Raw genomic sequence first — 22,289 nt, forward strand, 5'->3', positions numbered from 1 at the left:
AGGAGCTCTGTGCTAGGATCTGGGGACAAAGGCCAAATATGGATTTCTTATTATATTACAATATTATGCCACACGAGGGAGTACTACGCATCTGTGAAAAGGAATGAAGACTCTGTTTGTATACTGAGATGGAACCATCTCCAGGATATTTTACTAAGTGAAAAAAATCAAGATGCAGAACACCTGGTGCGATATGCTGCTTTCCCCCCCCCCCCACCCCCCGTCGCACTGCATGGTATGGGGGATATTAGTTCACTGACCAGGGATCGAACCCGTGCCCCCTGCAGTGGAAGTGCAGAGTCTTAATCGCTGGGCTGCCGGGGAAGTCCCGTGATAGGCTGCTTTTTATCTAGGAAAGGGAGAGACATATCTAAATATTCACTTGCATTAAAAAAAATTCCCACAATAGAAGGATAAGCCAAAAAAGACAAAATGGTCATCTTCAAGGGGAGGAGGGGACAGGAAGGAAGAGACAGGAATGGAACTAGACTCCTCTGAGCATCTTGCTTTCTAGATTTGACTTTGGACCCATGCCAATATTTAATATAATCCTATAAGATTAAATGGAGGGACTTCCCTGGTGGCGCAATGCAGGGGACATGGGTTTGAGCCCTGGTCCGGGAAGATCCCACAGGCCGTGGAGCAACTAAGCCCGCGCACCACAACTACTGAGCCTGCGCTCTAGAGCCCGTGAGCCACAACTACTGAGCCCACGTGATACAACTACTAGAGTGCCACGCGCCTAGAGCCCATGCTCCACAACAAGAGAAGCCACCACACTAAGAAGCCCGCGCAATGCAACGAAGAGTAGCCCCCGCTCGCTGCAACTAGAGAAAGCCCGTGCGCAGCAACGAAAACCCAGGGTAGCCAAAAATAAATAAATTAAAAAAAAAGATTAAATGGAAATATTATAAAAGGGAAGGAAGCGGACAGATATGGGTTTCACCCAGGTTTGTCCCACCAGAGTTCCTGCTCTTAAGCACACGTCGTCTCGTCCCTCATTAATTACCCCTTCTAACGGCAATGGAGTGACCTGGCCAGGCCACCAGAAGGCAGTGATGGGGCCAGACCTCCTGGCTTCCAGGGCCTCGGGAAACCCTGGTGGTGGTGCTGGGGCTGTGGTTTTAGTCCTATCTGTCGCTCTCATCAAGATTCTCACAACCTTCTCCCACGCAGCCCTGAAGTGGGTTTTCCCCCAAGAACATCATTAGGAGAGCGGCCACAACGATGGCTTGCCTGCCTCCAGCTTCGGTTCCACAAACACTGGCCGAGCAGCACATGCTGTGTTAATAGTAATAACCCGCCTACCAGAGAAGGACTCGGCCTTCTGGCAAAGAGCCTTCCTGCATAAGCCTTCATTTCATCCGTTTCTACTCTGGACTTGGGAATGAACAATCCGGTGAGGAACCCCAGCCTGGATGAGGAATGCCTCCCAGGACCTCGGACAGCTGGAGGGTCTGACGTGAAGAGGCAGGCTGGCTCCAAGTTGTGGGATCCCGTGCAGGGCTTTTTTTTTTTGCATCTTGGGCGTAATTTCCTGTAGGGAGAAGGCATCGTTTGGGCTCAGACATGAAATTGAATCCCAGGTGTCCTTCTTTCTGGCAATGAGCTGAGCAAATTTTACATTTTCTCATCTGGAACCATAAAAGTACCTTCTGGAAAGAGTTGCTGGAGGCATAAGTAATATGTCACTTCCAGGTAGAAAGCTTAGGCTATTGTTATTAGCAAAAGCCATTTCAAAAGATGTGGCACCATGGAAATTCTGTGTCCTCTCTACTTACTGCACAGACGGGCTGACTATACGTTCAAAAGATCAAGTCTTCCTTGCCTGGCTGACAAAGCCACCGGCTCAACCTCCCAGTCGCCGCCTAAGGATGGGCCTGGGTGGTGCCTCATTTCCCCCGCTCCAGGGCTCCCAGAGCTGCTGCTGAGTCAGCAGCTGGCTTGGCTCAGGCAAGGACCCTCTCTGCTACCCATAGCCTCAGCTTGGATCGATCCCCATCTCAGGGCCATTTTGAGGATTAACTACTCCATCACGTGGAGACCTCTGAAAAGTGCCAATATGCTGAGGCTATCGTCAGGCCAACCAGAGACTGAGTTCACTGGTTTCCCTGGCTTCCAACACACTCAAGCTGAGCCTTGCAGCTGGACTAACTGTCCTATGGGCAATATCTCAGCGTGTGCAGGTTGCACTGAGCTCTGGGGCCGCCTGCCTGCCCACCTGCCGCTGGACCTGCTTAGATCTATCTCTCTGTTTCTCTAAGGGACAGAGTGGGTGAGAAGATAAAGGGATCAGGATTCCAGACACCAAAGAGCTTCAGTTTGTGTTGCTTATAGAACTGAATACATTTTCCCTCTTGGCATCAGCCTATTGACTCAAAACATAGTTCTGAGATTATGCCTTTCTGATTTTATGTTTTGTAAATCTCCAAGGTCCCTGGAAACCTACAGGCTATGTTTTTTACTCTCTGAGATGTGATCTGCATGATAATAATAAAAAACTAACTCAGCAATTCATTTAGTTCGAGTGTTTATTGAGGACCTACTGTATGTTCAGCAGTACGCTAGGAGCTCGAAGGAAAAGAAGAAACTACCATAGGTTTAGACCTATTGTATATTAGTCTCTAGGAGGCACTTTAATTGCATCATCTCATTTAATTCTCACAACTCTGGGAAATAGGTATCATTATCCCATTTCACAGGTGAGGAAAGAGATTCAGAAGGTTCTGTAACTTGTCCAAGGTCATTCGTAGTAGCAGAAGCCAGAATTCCTATCCAGTGCTGTCTGACTGTACCATCTGGGTCCTTCCCACTAGAATAGTGTGGAGAAGAAGAGGACACATGTGGAGTAGTCAATCAACAGCACAAAGTAGCAGATTACGAAGCCTGGATTGTTGGGTTAAGAGCATGTGGGTTTGGGGAGCGAGGGCCTGATAGTCCAGAGGACTTCCTGGAGGAGGCAGCCCAGAAAGTGCACTGGTAGGACCTGAGGCTCAGGGCAAAGGTTGGGGATGGTGTACTATGTGATGCTGCCCCTGGGAAGGAATGAACTTGAACTCAGAGAGTGGTGAGACAGTGGGCCCTGAGGTCAGCTGGGTGGGGCCCAGGCATGAGGGGTGGGAAGCCCAGCAGAGCTGTCTGGGCCTGATGAGGTGGCAGCAGGGAGCCACTGGGAACCAGGAAGGCCCGGAAGCAACAGCAACACCCGGAGAGGATGACTGCAGTGCTGGAGAGAAGGAGTGGGGGGCATGGCTTGGAGATGGCAAATGGGGGGCCAGGCAGGTGCCTGGGGGAGGGGTCTATCCAAGGGAGTCTAGTCCTCTTGGACTCAGGGGCGGGATGGGCAGGGGGATGAGATGTGGAGTCTTCAGGCTTTGGTGGAGGATGATTTTGAGGGACAAAGGACAGGGAAGAGCATATTCCATCGCAGACTGCTTTGAAACTCCCTCCAAGGTCACATCACACCTCTGTTCACTGCTGTCCAAGGTCTTCCTGTGGCCTGTAGGATTAGGTCCAAATCCCTCATCCTGACATTTAAGGCACCTCACAATGGCTTCGATCTACCTTTCTGGGCTCTTCACCCACTACTCTCCTAAATAAGTCCTCTGCTCTCCACAAACTGAGTGACTCATTCTCCTCCCAGCCTCCCAGGCTGCCTGCCCACCCTCCCTCACCCCATCCCAAGCTGGTCTCGACAAAGCCGTCTCCACAAAGCCCACCAGCCGGTTAGACCCTCTCAGCAAACAGGGCCAAGGGCAATCACTGTGCGGTGAATCACCTTTGATAGCTCTTCCAGCAGAGTCTTGAATAATTAACATTTTATCGTTTAACCTTTGCTGTGGGTGTCTCCTTAATGCCAGCCCTGTCCTTGAGGGCTGATCTTTTTACAGTATTTGTTTCAACTAGGGAAGTCATTTCTCCTGAGTTTCCTTCTCTGCAAAATGAAGCCAATAAAGTCGGCTCATAGGGCACAGTGCCTGGCACTCAGGAGACCATCCATGACTGTCCTGGTCCTTTCCTCTAGTGTGAGGCGCCCCCAGGGGTCGGGGGGAGGTAGGGACCCCAGGACAGGAAGAAAAGAGGAGGACCCAAGAGCCCTGAAGGGACCCTTCTTCATCCATTTGGATTTCTGCATTTCTAAGGGACCGTTAGCATCACACTAAGATCTAGAAAGGGTCACCTGCACAACCCGCCTTTAAAAAGCCACAGACGGATTTCTTCAGCAAATGGAGGAATCCTGAGTTACAAATTCAGGACGGACTTGGAACAAGCAAGCTCCCTCCCAGCGCTGGAACCGCTGCAGCACGTGCTGCGCAGCCCTTGATTGTTTACAAAGCGCGTTTCGCTGACCTCGTCTCCTTGAATACCTTTCACGACCCCGCAAGCTCCCTCTCATCACCGCCACTTGGCAGAAGAGGGCACCGACGTTCTGGGAGGCGACGTGACTTGCTCCAAGTGGCGCAGGGTGTTGGCGCTCAGCGGCCCTGGGCTGCACCCTCCAGCGGGGTCTGCACTCCTTGGGGTGGGGTTGGGAAGGGGAGAAAGGGGAGGCACGGGCCCCAGGGTAGCTCTCGCTCGGCTCCGGGGCCTGTGAGCGCGCGTGGGGATGAGCAGTTGATGCCCTCGGCTGCGGCAGCTGACAGGGGGGTGCAGCCCCCGGATCCTCTCCCAGCCTCTCTCGGGCCCAAATCCCCGGCGCGGCCCCGCGGGCGCGCGCTGCAGGCCCCGCCGGCGGGTTCGTAGGCCCGCGCGCCCCGCCCCCACCCCACGCCCCGCGCGCTCCCCGGGGCGCCGCGCGCGCGCCTCGCCGTCGCTCCCCTCCCCACCCCGCCGTCGCTCCCCTCCCCGCCCCTCCCGCCGCCACCCCGCCCCCGGCCGGGTACCCTCGCCGGACCCGAGAGAGAGCGCCGCCGCCATCTTAGTTGCTGCCTCTGCCTCCAGCGAAGCGCTTCCTGCGCCGAGGGGAGGGCGCCCGCGGCCCGAGCGCGCGGCCCAGCGTCACGGCGGCGGCGCCTCCTCGGACCCTGGTGCTCGCCGCAGCGCCAAGCAGCCGGCCTCGGGCCACGAGAGCCCCGCTCGGCGCCCCGCGCGCGTCCCTGCCGCTCCCGCCTGGGGCGGGCCGCAGCGCCGGGAGCCGGAGCGATGCTGCGCCGCCCTGCTCCCGCGCTGGCCCCGGCCGCCTGGCTGCTGCTGGCCGGGCTGCTGTGCGGCGGCGGGGTCTGGGCCGCGCGAGGTAAGCGTCGGGGCCGGGTAGGGACGCGGGGGCTGAGCGCCGGGAGCCGGGTCGGGACGCGGGGTTCGGGGCCCGGCGCGCGGCTCTGGGTCGCGGTGCAAGAGGCTGTGGACGCGCGCTGCAGGCGCCGGGGGGAAGCTGGCCGCCCCCATCGCACCCGCGCCGGGTTGGTAGCTGCGCGGATCTGGGGGGACGTGCAGAAGGGCCGAAGTGTCGGTCAGTCTTCCTCGGCAGCGCCCGCAGGCTGGGGAGGCATCCCTGGGGTGAGATACCGGGTACGTGTGTTGTGTGCCGAGATGTGCATCAGGCCGGGTTTGCACGCACAATTTTTGGTGTGTGCTTACATAAGAGCCCACTTCTCCGCATCCTTTCCCCAGATCCCGATTATCTGCTGCTGCTCTACCGCGGACGCGGCGTCTGCGCCCTTTTCCGCCTCCTTCCAGGGTCTTTTAAACGTGTTTTCGAACGAGCCGAGGCTGAAACTTCTGGCTCCCCTCCCACCTTTTCACCCAAAGGTGAAATTGTGATGAGGTTTACGACCGTCGTCTCACCCGGTGTCAGAAATCTTCCTCTCCTCCACCCCCGACGCCTTGGTGCAGTTTTTCTGACAGTAATTTAGGTCGTGCAAAAACGAGAAACCCCTCTTTGATTCCTTAGGGCCGAAATTATTTTATGGTTACTTGGCCAAAACATATTACTTAGTGAATCGATTGTTTTGTTGTTGTTTTAACCTTCAACCGCTTAATCTTTTCAGCGTTACACGCTCTCTGATATTGACTGATCTTGCCAAGGAAAAGCTTACGCATTGCAGATATATGCTTCCGAGTGGCTCTTGGAATCATAAACATTTTCCTCGGCCTTGGAGCAAAGTAATCTAGGTGTAGTCTATAGAGTGCTTGGATCTATCCTTCTGATTTTTTAAATCAGAAATTTTGAGAGAGGGAGGGTTGATGGAAGGCCGAATGAAATGGTCATATTTCAATTTAGCAAAGCTTTTAAAATAATTATCATTTTCTCTTTCTGGGCATGACATATCAAGAGAGGTATGGTGTTCACAAATTAAAGGGCAGGAGAGGCAAGTGCATGTTTTGTTGTATGTTCCTTTCTTCACATCCAGGATGATAAACTTTGAATACTTCTTTCATTTATTTCATTTCTAACATTCTTTTGACTCTGTCAAATTCAGGTCTCAGTCACTAAGTAGCTAATTGTTCTCAGTTTGATTTTACATCAAGGTAAGTTTGAAATGTTCTTTCCAGATGTGGGATGGAGGTCTCTAAGTCTAATAGATCCAAGAAAAAATGTCAAAGTTTGCTTCTTTTGGGGAAAACCCACACAGCTTAAAAATATGTGCTTGGATTGGGTATTTTGGGAACAGTTCAAGTATATTTAGTTTAGTCAGTGATAATATTTCTTGTTAAAATCCACATTTTCTTAAGTTTGTCCATTCACCTGCATTTGGTGTTCATGATTGAATTAGCAAATGGGCTAATTAATTAGTCCATTAGCATTAATGAAGATTTCAGCTATCAAATGTCTTCATTATGGCGGACTAACAGAAATCTTATGTGAAAGACGTGTTGAGGGCTTGAGTCCTTTGTAATTTGCTAACTTTCCCTAAGCTTTTCTTGGTGCATTTATAATGCTTAAGAATCTTAGTCTTCCAAATAAAAACACATTTTAAACATCAGTTATTCTATTGCATTTGTTGTTTTTTTTCCAGCTTGCAGGTTAGAAAAACGTCTCATGAATGTTCCATGAAATGCTAATAAAACGATTTCATTTTGAGATGTTACAAATAAATTTTGTATTTAAATAGGCAGTTTGTGGGGACACTTTCTGTGGGCTAATTGTAAAAGATGATCATTTCAATTAATACCTGAATTTTTAATCCTGCAAAACAGTGTGACATTAGTAACTGCTGTTCATTCATACTGTAGCTACCTCTAAAAATAATGGGGGAAAGATAACGTATAAACAAGGAGAGAATGTGAGGTTTTGTAATATAAATTCCATTGTGACTATTAATTCGTTGTTTTATGGAGAACCCTAAATTTCACTTTAATTGTAGCTGTAGTTCTCAAAAAACATCAAGTAAACCAAAACATTAGGAGAAATTTCCTTGGCATGCCCTGTACTGCCTTCCTTCTCTCCAGTCCATCAGTGATCGGGAAATAGAAAACTGAAATAGAGAAAATAGAAAGCTTATATGAATATTAAATAAAAATAAATGCAATCTTGTAATGCGTTTCAAAACCAATAGATAACATTCACTGTTACTTTTCTGTTTGCGCACAAACTTCTCAGTGGAGCCTCTCCTCACCATCCTGGTTGAAATTTCATCTCTCGGAACCCCTGAATCCTCCCTCCCCTGCTTCACTTTTTCTTTTCTCCATAGCACTTACCCCATTCTAACACGCTCTGTTATTTACTTATTCTGTTTATTGCCTGTCTCCCCTCACTGGAACATATGCCCCAAAGTGGAAGGGTATTTTGGTCTGTGTTGTTCACATATGTATCCGCACACAGTAGGCACTCAGTGTTTTGTGAATGAATGTATAACTCTGTTCCAGTTTAGGCAGCGTAGTGTCTTTACATCCTAATTTTTACCTGACAGATAAGTGTTACGTACTGAGAAAAGCATTACAGACAGAGTATAAAGGAACTTGAATTCTACAACACGGATATAAGACTTCATTAGTAGGTAATTTTTCAAGGATTCATTATGTTGATTGCAGCATTGGAGTATTAGATCATAAAAGTCTGTATCAGCCTTTGACGGCTATAGCTCTGTGGCTACCACTTCGAGTTCATTTTTCAAAAAAACTGTAATTCTCAGCTTTTTGGGAAAGCTTAATTTCTTACCTTGTTTTTCACAAGCAACTTTGAGGAAAAATAATTTTATTGTAGACCTAAATATTACACTTAATTTAACATTTTTATTGCTGAAAGTAAATTTATTTCACGAGACCTATAACTGCTAAAGAAATAATAAAGTATTAATAATCCTGAATGTATTCCGATTTAAGAGCCGTGACTCGATTAACTGGAACCCTCAGTTAACTGGAGTCCAGCTTTTGGCTGCATCCTACTCTCAGGAAAAAAAACATAAAACCAAACAGTTTCCTAGAAATTCTTTTTAAAAAGGAAGTTTTAGGCATTCATATCATACATTATCTGGGTCAGTACTATTTGATTTTTGAGCCAAAAAAAGCAGTTAATTAAGTTTTAGGTATGAGGAATATGACCAATAAATGAATTTTTAATGAAATGTGATAACATTTTTGTGTTGGAATTAGAAAATGCTATAATTCCATGATACTAGTTTTAGGACTTGGTTAAGCTTACTCAGCCAATTCTTAACATTTAAGATGAGGAACCTGAGGGATATTAAATATTTAAGACATGAAAGAAAAGGATTGAATTTTTTTCGTTACTGCTTTCTAAGATAGGAAAATGTAATTTTTTGGATAGAGTTTTCGCTTATAAGAGTTGAAACAAAATAGGAGATTCGGTTATTCTGAAAATCATTGAGTCTTATTTCTCACCCCTTCTGATTAATTGAGGTTTTAGATCATTACGTTCTTAAAAATATACTTTGGTCATGATTTGGTAAGAGCAGAGGTACTTAAGAAATTTATCTTTTATAATTGAAATTTAAGGTATTGATTTGTGATATTAGATTTTTAGTAGAGCTGTTCTATCTCCAGAATGTAGATTCAAAGTTGGTGGAAATGATTTATGCAGTGTCATGTTCTTGCACTGTTTAAAAAACCCCAAACCCTCACAAGTGACATTTTGACACCAGTAGAGGCTATGCAAAGGCCAGAGTTAGGAACCTTCAGACTATGACAGTCCTGCCCTGCCCGCATGTCAGCCTGATGCAAGGTGCCCGTTTTTCCATAGAGTCACCACCACCTAGGAGTTGGGACACAGCATCCAGTTGTCCCCTATTTGATAGATCCTTTCTTCCCTATGTTTTAGAGAGATTTTTGTTCATTTTCTCATTCAGCTGTAGGATGATATTAGATTAAAAACTTCCACAAGATATGTTGCTAAGGCTTTTTTATTTTTAAAGTTCTAGGCAAAGATTCAATTACTTCAAAGTCATGGAATTTAGAACTTCTTAAAAAGCAATAAGATACATCTGAAAGTTAACTTCCTTCTATTCCAGAACCCCATTGAGAAGTATGCAGTGGCATGGTAGAAGAAGAACTGTGTGTTTCTTTTTTACCTTTGGTCGAGCATGAATTTTTTTTTCCTGGAATTTTTCTTTGCAGCAGTTATGTCTGAATTTTATTTTATTTTTTATTATTTTGGCTGCGTTGGGTCTTCATTGCTGTGCGCGGGCTTTCTCTAGTTGCGGGGGGGGGGCTACTCTTCATTGTGGTACGCGGGCTTCTCATTGTGGTGGCTTCTCTTGTTGCAGAGCACGGGCTCTAGGCACGCGGACTTCAGTAGTTGTGGCTCGCGAGCTCTAGAGCGCAGGCTTAGTAGTTGTGGTGTGGTGCACAGGCTTGGTTGCTCTGCAGCATGTGGGATCTTCCCGGACCAGGGCTCGAACCTGTGTCCCCTGCATTGGCAGGTGGTTTCTTAATCACTGTGCCACCAGGGAAGCCCATGAATATGTTTTGAACCAGTCTCATTCTCTCGTGACAAGAACTGTCCTATCAAGTCCGCTACTCTTCAAGTCTACCTTGATCTGTACTTTCTGGAACTTACTGTTTTAGGGCAAAAGAAGACTTTCCTGCATCCAGTCTTTTTTAATTTGAAAAACAGATTTATTGAAATATAATTCACATACCATAAAATTCACCCTTTTAAAGTATGCAGTTCAGTGATTTTAGTATATTCACAGAGTTGTGCACCCATCACCAATATCTAACTGCAGCACATTTTCATCACCCCCAAAAGAAACCCCATATCCCTTAGGAATCACTCCAAATTCCCCTGGCAACCATTAATCTACTTTCTATCTCTATGGATTTGCCTGTTTTGGACATTTCATATCAGTGGAATCATTATAATATGTGGCCTTTGTGACTAGCTTCTTTCAATTAGCATGATGTTTTCAGGATTTATCCATGTTGTAGTGGGTATCAGTGCCTCATTCCGTCTTATAGCTGAATAATATTTGCTATAGACTGAATGTTTGTGTCCCTCCAGAATTCATATGTTGAAACCTAATCCCCAATGTGATGGTATTTTGAGGTGGGGGCTTTGGGGAGGTGATTAGGTCATGAGGGTGGAGCCCTCACGAATGGGATCGTGCCCCTGTGCAAGAGACCCCAGAGAGCTCCCTTGCCTCTTCTGCCACCGGCGGATACAATGGGAAGATGGCTATGAACCAGGAAATGGGCACTCACCAGACACTGCATCTGCTGGCACCTTGATCTTGGGTTTCCCAGCCTCCAGGACTGTGAGAAATACATTTCTGTTGTTTATTAGCCACCCAGTCTATGGTATTTTGTTATAGAGCCCAGAGAGACTAAGACAATATTCCATACTATGTGGATAGACCACGTTTTATATATCCATGCATCAGTTGATGGACATTTGGGTTGTTTTCCACTTCGTGGCTACTATGAATAATGCTGCTGTGAACATGCATGTTCAGTTCTCTTGGACATATATTTGTGTGGACATACATTTTCAGTTCTCTTGGGTGTATAACTGGAGTGGAATTGCTGAGTCTTATAACTCTATGTTTAACATTTTGAGGAGGTACCAAACTGTTTTCCAGAGGAGCTGCACCATTCTACATTCACTCTTGACCTCCATAATCACTGCCAGGAGCATCTTTTTAATTAGATACATATATCACAGTTGTCTAAGTGTTTTCTTATGACATTTCTAAGCTGCTGATTTTTTTTCCTGCTCTCGGGATAAATTGGCATTTCATCCAACCAACTCCTTCCTTCACCCCTATCTCCCATATCATTTCTACCCAGGACATTAGACTTTGAGTTGAAAGGAGCTTTGAAAGGTCTGTCCTCTGCACTTAAGTAGCCTTCCCTGTAAAAGAGACGTTTCTTCACACGTCCCTGACAATTGATCATTCAGCCTGGGCACTTGCTAGCTCACAAAGAAACCGTTTTCTTCAAAACATTGTTTGGGACTTCAGTCAGCTTTCCTTAGGACTAAATCTTATCAATCCCTCAAACCTTTGCAGGCACCCAGCCATGCAGCTCTTTGTTTTTGTCACCTCTCACTTGAAGAAAGGCTGAGAGCATCTGTGGCCAAGTGTCCATCCCCCAGGCCCTGATTTCTGCCTGTGGTCTGAGGGATGAGCTAGTACAATGCTGCAGACCCAGTGATTGGGGGACACCCTAGTCACAGCAGAGTAAATATCTAGGGCTTAACTTTATGAAAGGAATTGTAAGAAACACTAGAATTCTTAAACTATGACTAGTTTAGAAATGACATTTCTTCATTCATTACATTTTTGTTAATACTAATTGGCTAAAAAGTACTTTGTTAAAGTAAATTGGTTTGTCTGGTCCTTTGATTTATTCTTTAATTAAACCGTTTGTTATTTACCCAATCTTCAATTCATAGTATAAAACACTTAGAAATGTCTTTAGATTGAAAGTGAATTTTAAAACAGTAAAAATGAATGTCATCTTTAATACCTGCTTAAAGTATAGTGAAGACATATTTATTCTGAGCTCTTCCTAAATCTTAAAAGTATTAATACAGTACTTTCATTTTAAGGACCACCAAGAAAAAAAAAATTGAAGGTCATAAACTCAAATTGTAGATAGTGTAAAACTTGAGTGATTTGTATGAGGTTGTCTAATAAGTGAGTTTTAAAGAGCAAAATTTATTCCATCTGAAATGCAGAATCCAGTCACATTTCATTTTGTGTATCTCAGACGTAGTTAATGATGAATATTGATAGGACCAGCTGCGTAGTCAAAGTGTGGGGCTCCTTTGTTCAAAAATTATTGGGAATTTCAAGATGGCAGCAGAGCATTAAACCAGGCATGGGGCCCGGCACACCCAGGAAACTGGTCCTGAGTCTTGATAGACTTAATGTGGCCAGAGTATTAATAGATTGTGGGCCTGACTCTGAGATTTTAGCCAGAGCCCTGGGTCCTCTGGGCACCTCTCAGATGAAGCAGCTGAGGCCCAGCCCTCCTCAGCGGCACCTCCCCACTGATGCAGCCCCCTCCCGCCACTGCAAGACTTATTCACTGGTGGCCTCGGGGCGGAGACTGCACACTCTGCTCTGTCCCCCAGCACCTGGCGAAGGACAGAGCATACTCAGTTCACAATAGACAATGCGAGCACATGGGAGGTAGAGGCTAATTGAGGAACAGGGTAGCTTTTGACTTGGGGGATTAAAGCCTTTCTGTCAAGCAGATTATATTTACCTTTAAAGAGCCTTGACTAATTCATGCCAGTTTCCTATTACTCGTGGAATTAGTAACAAGGATAACAAATAATTAAAATTCTTGGGTAATCCCTACTCTTTCTTTTTGCCATGCATTTCACGTGTTTATCAGAGTAGCTAGTAAGTAGCAAAAGGCACTGGCCTGAATTTAATTTTCTCCCCAGGACGCTCTCACTTTGGGCCACAGTCATGAAGAAAGGTGGGAGGACTGTAAGGTAGGCAGCAGCCATTCTCAGCCTTTGAGCGCCTCATCTGCTAGTGCTGTGTTAATGGTAGGGTCCCTTGATAATCCCTCAGCCTGAATTATAAAGCCCCAAGTTGGCAACGTTTCTGATCTTGCTTCTGAGTTGTTTGTAAATATCCATTAATATCTGCACATGATTCCTGAATACAGCACTTTCATTTGGCAGGGGTTTTAAAAAGTCCATGCCCGGGCTTCCCTGGTGGCAAAGTGGTTGAGAGTCCGCCTGCTGATGCAGGGGACGCGGGTTCGTGCCCCGGTCTGGGAAGATCCCACATGCCGCAGAGCGGCTGGGCCCGTGAGCCATGGCCGCTGAGCCTGCGCGTCCGGAGCCTGTGCTCCGCAACAGGAGAGGCCACAACAGTGAGAGGCCCGCGTACTGCAAAAAAACAAACAAAAAGTCCATGCCCAAGTGTACGAAGCCTTCTCGCTTAATTAAGGGAAGCCATTTGTATCTTAGAAACATTCAAAGCCTAGAATGGAAAATGAATTAAATGCTTTTTTATATGAAATCTGACATTTTAAAACCTTTTCTAATCGGAGGAAGATGTACCAGTGGGATAATTTAGTAACATAGCCTCTCCCCCAATTGTGACTTCAATTAATAATAACTGCAACATTAATACTTGTTTGATGAAGTGTTTTAGAAAGGTCATAAGTGCCAGTAATTAATATATTTGCTTATTCAGTTAATAAAGTTTGCTGACCCTATTTTTTTCTAGAATTAGTCCTTTCTGAGTATTGAAAGGTTTGATATATTTATCACTACTTTTAAAAAGTAATGCATAAGGCAAGTATGTCTTCACTGCACTTTTTTCTTTTCTATGAAAATGGTGTATGCTTATGTGGTTTTCAGTTCTGATGGACAGAGTGAACCAGGGGCAATGAGAAAGCAAACATGGGCCACTCAGGCCAGGCTTCGGTTGTTTAAGCCTGAAGGGAGAAGGCTAAAAGTGTTTCCTGAAGTTTCTGTTTTATCTAGAAACTCATCTCAGGGGTATAGGAGAGCTGGTGGGGATTTGGAGCAGAAGCTTTGCCTTGGAATAGAGCAGTCCTGACTGTACCTGCTTATCTTTTGGAAAACCCAAGTGCAGACAGGTAAACTGAGGCAAGCTGGTGCAGTGGGCGGTGGTGGAACCCTGGCGCCTGAGGAAACCCCCAGTGGTGGCTAACAAAAGTCAGTCCGTGTCTAGTTCTGGTCAGATTGAAATCTTGTCTCCTGAAATGCTCAGGCACATTTTATTCCTCTGAGCTCAGGTTGCCTGGGTCAGGGGAACTCAGCCCAGGTGAGACTACCCCAGCTCTGTGCTGTCTTCAGCTGCCTTAACCTGGCTTTGTCTTGATGTCTTGTTTCCTGGGACCCATTTCTGATTCCCAGATGACCTGAAAAGGCAATTCATATCACTCTATTAGGAATTCAGATTGGAACTCAAGTTATGTTTTCCCCTGGAAACATTGTTACAAACTGCTTAAAGCTCCAAAAGTGATGGTCAGAAACCAGTTTACTCATTACGAGTTGAAAATCAGGCAAATATGCAGTAAAACACAGCCCACACACAGCATTATAATATTAATCATTATATAAACCAACGAAAGGCTGGTTCCCATTTTGTGGTAAGTAGGTCTTCGAGTAGTACAGCAGCTTCAAAGAATGTGTGAGGCATGCTGGCTTAGGCGTGGAATGAAGAGGAGCCTCCAGGAAGAGAAAGGTCGAGGGACTACAAGCCCGATGATCTGAGTGACCCAGCCTGTGCGAGGAAACCGAGGGAGTGAGGCCTGTTCATGGCGACCCCAAAAACGAAAGAGAGGCAGCGGAAGAGAGGAGACCCGGGCCAGCAAGCCCCCTGGCACCCAGGTGGCAGCACTGCCTGGGGTGGCCGGGGTGGAGGAGAGGCAGGGGTGTAGGAGGCCCTCAGCAGGCAGAGTGTCAGCCACACCAGGAACTGCCTGTACGTGCAGGTTGCCCCTTCAAGAGAATACTCACTGATGTGCATCGTTTAAACGAATGACTTACGGTCCGATGTACTGAATGTTTTTCATCAAAGAAAATTTTACTTAAGAATTGCTATTTAAAACCTTTCCGGGGCTTCCCTGGTGGCGCAGTGGTTAAGAATCCGCCTGCCAATGCAGGGGACACGGGTTCGAGCCCTGGTCCGGGAAGATCCCACATGCTGCGGAGCAACTAAGCCCCTGCGCCACAACTACTGAGCCCGCGCTGTAGAGCCTGCAAGCCACAACTACTGAGCCTGCCTGCTACAACTACTGAAGCCCACGTGCCTAGAGCCTGTGCTCTGCAACAAGAGAAGCCACTGCAGTGAGCAGCCAGTGCACTGCAACGAAGAGTAGCCCCTGCTCGTCGCAACTAGAGAAAGCTTGCACGCAGCAGTGAAGACCCAGTGCAACCATAAATGAATGAATGAATGAATGGAATTGTAATGGTAGGGTTCGTTTAAAATAAAACCTTTCCTTGGGGGACTTCCCTGGTGGTCCAGTGGTTAAGACTCCACACTCCCAGTGCAGGGGGCTCATAGTTCGATCCCTGGTCAGGGAACTAGATCCCACATGCATGTTGCAGCTAAGACCCGCTGCAGCCAAATACATAAGTATTTTTAAAAAGTAAATAAAACCTTTCCTTGGGACTTTCCTGGCATTCCAGTGGTTAGGACCCCGTGCTTCCACTGCAGGGGGTGCAGGTTCAATCCCTGGCTGGGGAATTAAGATCCCGCGTGCTATGCAGTGTGGCCAAAATAAATAAATAATAAAACCTTTCCTTGAAGTTTTCAAGTCCCTGAATCTATATGAATTAAATTTATACCTTTGTAGAATTACTTTACTAAAGCAAATGTAAAAAAATGTATTTGACATAACCCCCCAAATTCTCAATTGGATCTGTAGGTGTCATTTACTAGAGGTCATCCTTTCTAGATAATGGTGACATGGTGATTTCTAACAGTAACGATAAAGGATCAGTTGTAGGCTTCCTCTTCAAACTGTTATATAGGATACGTTGATTGCTAAGGCAGTGCTTCCCTAAGGATGTTACGTGGATAGGTGTTACTTGGTAAAAGGTGTCTGTTGGTCACCTAAGTTTGGGAAATGCTGTTAAACAGGTTTCGTTACTGTAGGACTTCTCAGAACGTTTAGCGCAGTCGTGCATGTTGAAGAATCGCTGCGCAGGGGTATAATCCGCATTTATCCAGGTGGTTGACCACGGGCCCTTCCTGGAGCGCGTTGTGGCACTCGTGTTCCATAGGACACACTTTGGGACACGCTCCTCCAGACTGTCCCCCCACCCACCGTAATGCAATTTAGTACAAAAAAGAAAAAGTTAAAATGACCGAAAATACTGCCTTTGAGATCCTTAGTCTTAACACTTTTGTACGTATCTCTAGTTTTTTTCCCCATTGTAAAAATTTACCTACGTAGCCAAAGTTTTAAACAAAATGAGATTATTTTATTCAGAGTGTTTCATAACTCTCTCATAACTCTCAGTTCATTAAACATTTGTCCTGGGTATGGTGGGTATAGTAATCCATTAGAGGGATATAGTGCGATCTATTTAACTAGTCCTTTAGGATTTCCAGACTGTTTAGACTCAGGATCCCCATGCTCTCAGAAATTACTGAGGACCTCAAAGAGCTTGTGTTTATGTGGGTTTTATCTATCAATATTACTCTATTAGAAATTAAACTGAGAACCTATTAAAATATTTAATTATTAATTTAAAGTAGCAGTAATAACTCATTAGATGGTAACAACATATTTTTGATTAAAAATAACAACATATTCCAAAACAAAAAACAACTTAGTAAGAAGATTGGCATTGCTTTACATTTTTGTTATCTCTTAATGTGGGCTTAAGAGAAGGCAGTGGGATTCTTTTTATTTTTTTTTGGTGGGGGCTGTGTTGGGTCTGCGTTGCTGTGCACGGGCTTTTCTGTAATTGTGGCGAGCGGGGGCTACTCTTCATTGTGGTGCACGGGCTTCTCATTGCGGTGGCTTCTCTTGTTGCAGAGCACCTGATCTAGGCGCCTGGGCTTCAGTAGTTACAGCACGTGGGCTCAGTAGTTGTGGCTCGCGGGCTCTAGAGCGCAGGCTCAGTAGTTGTGGCGCACGGGCTTAGTTGCTCCGCAGCATGTGGGATCTTCTTGGACCAGGGATTGAACCCGTGTCCCCTGCATTGGCAGGCGGATTCTTAACCACAGGCAGTGGGATTCTGCATTCAGCCTGTTGCTGCCTGATGATTGGTTGAAGTAGGTGAAGAAAATCTGGCCTCACAAAGACATGTAGCTGGAAAAGGGAGGCTTGGGGACCGCCCCCCCCCTCCCCGCAAGAGTCTTCAGACCACATTCTGATAACTGCTGCTCTAGGGCAGTGGTTGATGGCAATGTCAAAATACAGTTGGGGAATATGTCAACAGTATTTTCCTTCTAAATAATACTTGAAGCAGCAAAGCAAAGCTTGCAAATGATGTACTTAAAAAAAGAGAGTAATGAGAGTTAATTCACTTATTCCTATAATCCTGTCTCTTATTTACGTTGTCACTTGCTTTCTTGAGTGCGGAAGATGGGATTGGAGTTACAGCCCTCATTATAGACCTGGATTTGCCTATTGTGTGCAGCACATTCCACAGCCAGTGAGGGACTCTTATAAGTGGGCAGTCAGTATTGAATCAGCATCTTGTGTGCCTGTGGATTATGTTGGTTTCCTTTTTAATTTCACTGTAGGACACGTTTTTAATGAGGGAGAAGGCAAGAATAGGTGACAAAGTATAAGCAGATGTTAAAATCAGATTTATTTGGGCTTTTTCTTTGGTAGTGTACAATTACTCATTAGTATTTTCTGTAGGATGAGATCTGGGAAAAAATTGTCTTTTAAAAGAAAATTCAATACTTAAAAAAAGAGATTGCTATCTTTGTTTTTCCTCACATTATGGCCCTTTTGAGACCTTTACGTGGCTGATTTTATGGTAAAAATGTTTTTTATAACTACCACAGTAGAAGAAGTCTGATTTATTTTCCTGAAAAATCTTTTGGTGTTTTCTCAGAATCTGGAGTAAGTTGTGCTTGGGCACGTACGTGTCCTGTTTGTCTTGGTGGGGAATGGTTGGTTGTTTTTGCATTTCCCTTGGTGACCAGGGAGCTAGTTCTCAGCTAGACTACATTCCATAAATTCGGTTTCCTCTCGAGAGGTCGCCTCCCCTTTTATGATAAAGTCCTTTACTTTGAATATCTGGCAGTTTGCCTTCCCACTTAAATAATGTCTGGTTACTTGAATATCATTGCATTAGAACGTTCAGTACTTTTAAACCACTAAATTTAAAAAAAAATCTCCTAATCTATCTTAAAAAATCAGTTTCTGCATTAATATGGCTAGAATTCTAGAAAGGAAGGTATTTTAGAAATCTAATTTCATTTCGTTTAATCAGCCCATTTTACCATAGAGGAAACAAGTGAAGTTGTTATTGTTATTGTCAGTATGATATTTTTATAGCTCAGAATGTGAAAAGTAGGAAACATAGTGGAGACCAGCCAAGAGTATCTTTAACCCTGTTTCTTTCTATAATAAATAATATTCAGAAAGCATAAATTTGGGTGATTTGTTATGAACCTTTCATGTGCAGTTGAGTCAGGGTCGATGATAAAGTTGGAGTAGAGTTTTAAAAATTCTGAAGAAAGGGTACATTGTATTGACAAAGTTACATTTTTAAATTTTGTATCACTTTTTTATGCAAATGTCTCAGAAATCTGCACACTGTGCTGGAATCAGTTTTGGATTTGACAAGAGCTTTAGAAATGATCTCGTGCAGCTTTGGATGTGATCCTCTCTGTCTGAGCACTGACATCAGTTGACCAGTCCCCGCTGGAACTCGTCTAATCGGGGAACTCCTTGCATTTTGGAGGGCAGCCTTCATTGTCAGAAAGACCTTGGTGTTCTGCCTCTGGATCCCCACAGAATAAGCGCTGGCACCCTAGGAGTGTCGTGGAATGGCGAAGAACGTGGATTCTCTAGCCAACTCTGGTTCACATCCCAGCTCTGCTATTCCCTTATTTGCCTTTTACAGAGGAAGAAACTCAGGCACACAGAGATTAAGGAGCCTGTTGGTGTTTATATGTTTAACCCTTATATGTTTAACCCTATAAGATTAAACAGATTTTGTCAATGTTTAGAACACTAGAGTATACCTTATGTGTTTGCTGTTTTATTAACTCAAATCCATAGAACTCTCCCCTCCCTTTTTAAAACTTGAGGTGAAATTCCCATAGGATAAAATGAACATAGCATTTTTAAAAATGAATAAACATTTTTGGTTATATTTTAATGGATGCAAAGAGAATGTATAACAAGTATGCCATGTGGAGAGTTAACAGTGGCCTTGCAGATAAGCCTAGAGGTTTTTGTCACCCTGAACTCCAACGTGAATAGCATTTGCTATAAAATAAATGAAGTCAGCCTTCTTCAGTATTGACCCAACCTAAGTGATTATTATTACTGCATCTCATTAGCCTTCAGTTGAGCCAGAAAGTCTCTTCTGCCTGAACATTTGAGTCTGGAACCCTTCCCTTTTAGCCTTAACTCACAACCTGAATGTATCTCTATTCATTGTCTGCTCCAGAGCTTCTTGAACTTTCTTTGTTCACAGTACCTTGGGTGCATCAGTAACCTTTTCACAGAGCCTTCAAGCTAAAAAGAAATGCCAAGCAATTCTGTTTAATTAACTCCTTAGGTCCAAACAGCTTAATATTTATATCCTAACATCTTAAGATTTATATCCTAATAACTTAGTAGCTGTTTAAAAAACACAAAGAAATTGAAAGAAAAAATAATATAATAATACTTTTAATTCATCTTAAAATAATCACAGGAACTTACTCATGGGATATGAGCTCCTGTTGAGCACAGCAACGACTTCTCAAAGCTTGAAGTGAGGTCGGACATGGATGCCCTCTTTTCTATTCCGTGTTGATTTTCACAGGCCACTTCCTTGGGTCACAGCAACTGCTAAAAACTCAGCCTTGCAAAGCTGTGACACCATAAAAAGGAATGCATTGCAGTCTAATGTTGAGCTGTGAACTACCTCGAACTAGCAGTTTGTCTGGTACCTGACAGACTCAAAGTATCACTTGTTGCCTTCAAATTTAAAATAACCTATGTTTCCCCTGTACGTTTGCAGGGACGCCTTGGTGCATAAGTTTAGGGAACATGGATCTGCTTAGAAGCACAGAATTAATTAAATGCTAAGATGCTTCGAGAATCCACTGCATTCAAAAAAATAATAAAAATTAATAAACTATATATTTTAGAACAGTTTTAGGTTCATAGAAAAATTGAGTGGAAAGTACAGAGAGTTTCCTTATATCCCAGTCCCCATACATGTACAGCCTCCCCCATTATTAATATCCTGCACCATAGGGTATGTCTATTTCAATTGAGGAACATTGACACAGCGTCAATGTCCATAGTTTAAGGTTCACTCTTAGTGTTGTGCATTCTGTGATTTTTGACAAATGTATGATGACGTGTATCTACCATTGTAGTATCATACCAAGTAATTTCAGAGGTGGCCGGTTGGTGTGGCTCACGAACAACCTCTTCAGTACAACTTGATTGAAGGTCAAGTTGGTTCGTCTGGCCAGAAACCTGTACAGCTTGACCAACAGCTTTAAGTAGGTGTCCTGGCTCTTGGGCTCCTTGCGTCGAACGTTTCGGTCCTTGTGGCGGATCAACTCCCATGATGGCGCCTCCTCCTTAGCCAGGTCCGGAAAGCATCCCTTTACTTTTAATCTATATGTGTCTTTATATGTAAAGTGGGGGTCTTGTTTTTTTTTTTTCCCCCTAATCTGACAATCTCTTTTAATTGGTCTATTTAGACCTTTCATGTTTAAGGCGATTGTTGATATAGTTGGTTTAATATCTATCATACTTGTTACTGTTTGCTGTTTGTTGAGCTTGCTCTTTGTTCCTCTCTATGTTTTCCATGTTTTTTTGCCTTTTTTGTGGTGGTAATGAGTATTTTATATGACTCCATTTTCTCTCTCTTCTTAGCATATCAATTATACTTCTTTTTCGTACTTTTTTTCATGGTTGCCCTAGAGTTTCCACTGGATATTTACAACTAATCTAAGTCCACTTTCAGATAACACTATTACTGCTTCACAGGTAGGGCAAGTACGTTTTAATGACAAAATATTCCTGATTCTTCCCTCCTATCCCTTGTATCATTGTTGTCATTGAGTCAGTTATATACATAAGCCTTCAAGAACATATATATGCACATAAGTATACAGTATCAAGTACATTGTTGCTGTTATTATTTTTAACAAACTTATGTGTTAGATGAATTAAGAATAAGAAAAAATAAAAATAAGAAAAATATTTTATCCTCACTTATTCATACTCCAGTGCTCTTCTTTATGTAGATCTGAGTTTCTGACATGATTTTCCTTCTTACTCGCAACAGATTCCCTCAATTTTTGTTTGTCTGAGAAAGTCTTTAATTCTTCCTCAATTTTGAAGGATAATTTTGCAGGGAACAGAATTCTAGGCTGGCATTTTTTTTTTTTTCTCAACACTTTAAATATTTCACTTTGTTCTCTTCTTGCTTGTATGGGTTCTGAGAAGTCAGATGTAATTCTTATATTTGCTCCTTGGTAGGTAAGGTATTTTTCCCCACTCTGGCTTCTTTCAAGATTTTTTCTTTAACTTTGATTTTCTGCAGTTTGAATATGATATGCCTAGGTGTAGTTTTTGTTTGTTTGTTTTGCATTTATCCTGGTAGGTGTTCTCTGAGCTTCTTAGATCTGTGGTTTGGTGTCTGACATTCCTTTGAGGGCAGTTCTTTCATTGTTGCTTCACTCTGTTCCTTCCTTCTCCTTCAGGTATTCCCATTTATGCATATGTTATACCTCTTGTAGTTGTACAAGTTCCCACAGTTGTTGGATTTTCTGTTCTGGGTTTTTTGTTTTGTTTTGTTTTTCAGTCTCTTCTCTCTTTGCTTTTCAGTTTTGGTAGTTTCTGTTGTCATATCCTCAGGCTCAAAGAGCGTTTCCTCAGCTGTGTTCAGTCTCCTAATGAGCCCATCAGAGGCATTCTTCATTTCTGTTAGAGTTCTTGATCTCTAGCATTTCTTTTTTATTCTTTCTTAGAACTTTCATCTGTTTACATTATCCCTCTGTTCTTGCATGTTTTTCCATTAAAGCTCTTACCATATTAATCATAGTTTTGTTTTTTTTTTTAATTCCTGGTCTGATAATTCCTGCTTTCCTACCATATGTGACTCTGGTTCTGATGCTTGTTCAGTCGCTTAAAAGTGTGTTTTTGCTTTTTGGTATGCCTTGTAATTTGTTTGTTTGTTTTTCCTTGTGGCTTGTGGGATCTTAGTTCCCCAACCAGGGCTTGAACCCAGGCCATGGCAATGA

At 44.1% G+C, this 22,289-nt stretch overlaps 1 protein-coding gene and 1 long non-coding RNA gene across 4 annotated transcripts in view; one reads left to right on the top strand and one right to left on the bottom strand.

Moving 5' to 3' along the window:
• CLSTN1 (calsyntenin 1) overlaps nucleotides 1-22,289 on the top strand; it is a 523,112-nt gene that overhangs the window by 440,639 nt on the left and 60,184 nt on the right. Inside the window, exon 1 of one of the 3 annotated variants that reach the window (XM_033432877.2) lies at nucleotides 4,901-5,233. The exons of 1 other annotated variant lie outside the window; for it this stretch is intronic. In XM_033432877.2, coding sequence (XP_033288768.1) covers nucleotides 5,143-5,233 — 91 coding nt within the window. In that variant the 5' untranslated portion in view covers nucleotides 4,901-5,142. Of the gene's footprint in view, nucleotides 1-4,900; nucleotides 5,234-22,289 lie in introns of those variants that run through there. One more of the 3 variants, XM_049712600.1, reaches the window with a different exon arrangement.
• Nucleotides 2,525-4,870, bottom strand: LOC125965098 (uncharacterized). The gene is made up of 2 exons (XR_007478600.1): nucleotides 4,368-4,870; nucleotides 2,525-3,499 (listed from the first exon to the last, which is right to left on the bottom strand). It is a non-coding gene; the product is annotated as an uncharacterized LOC125965098 (long non-coding RNA).

Source organism: Orcinus orca, chromosome 1 (genome assembly GCF_937001465.1).
Source record: "Orcinus orca chromosome 1, mOrcOrc1.1, whole genome shotgun sequence".
Classification (NCBI taxonomy): Eukaryota; Metazoa; Chordata; class Mammalia; order Artiodactyla; family Delphinidae; genus Orcinus; species Orcinus orca.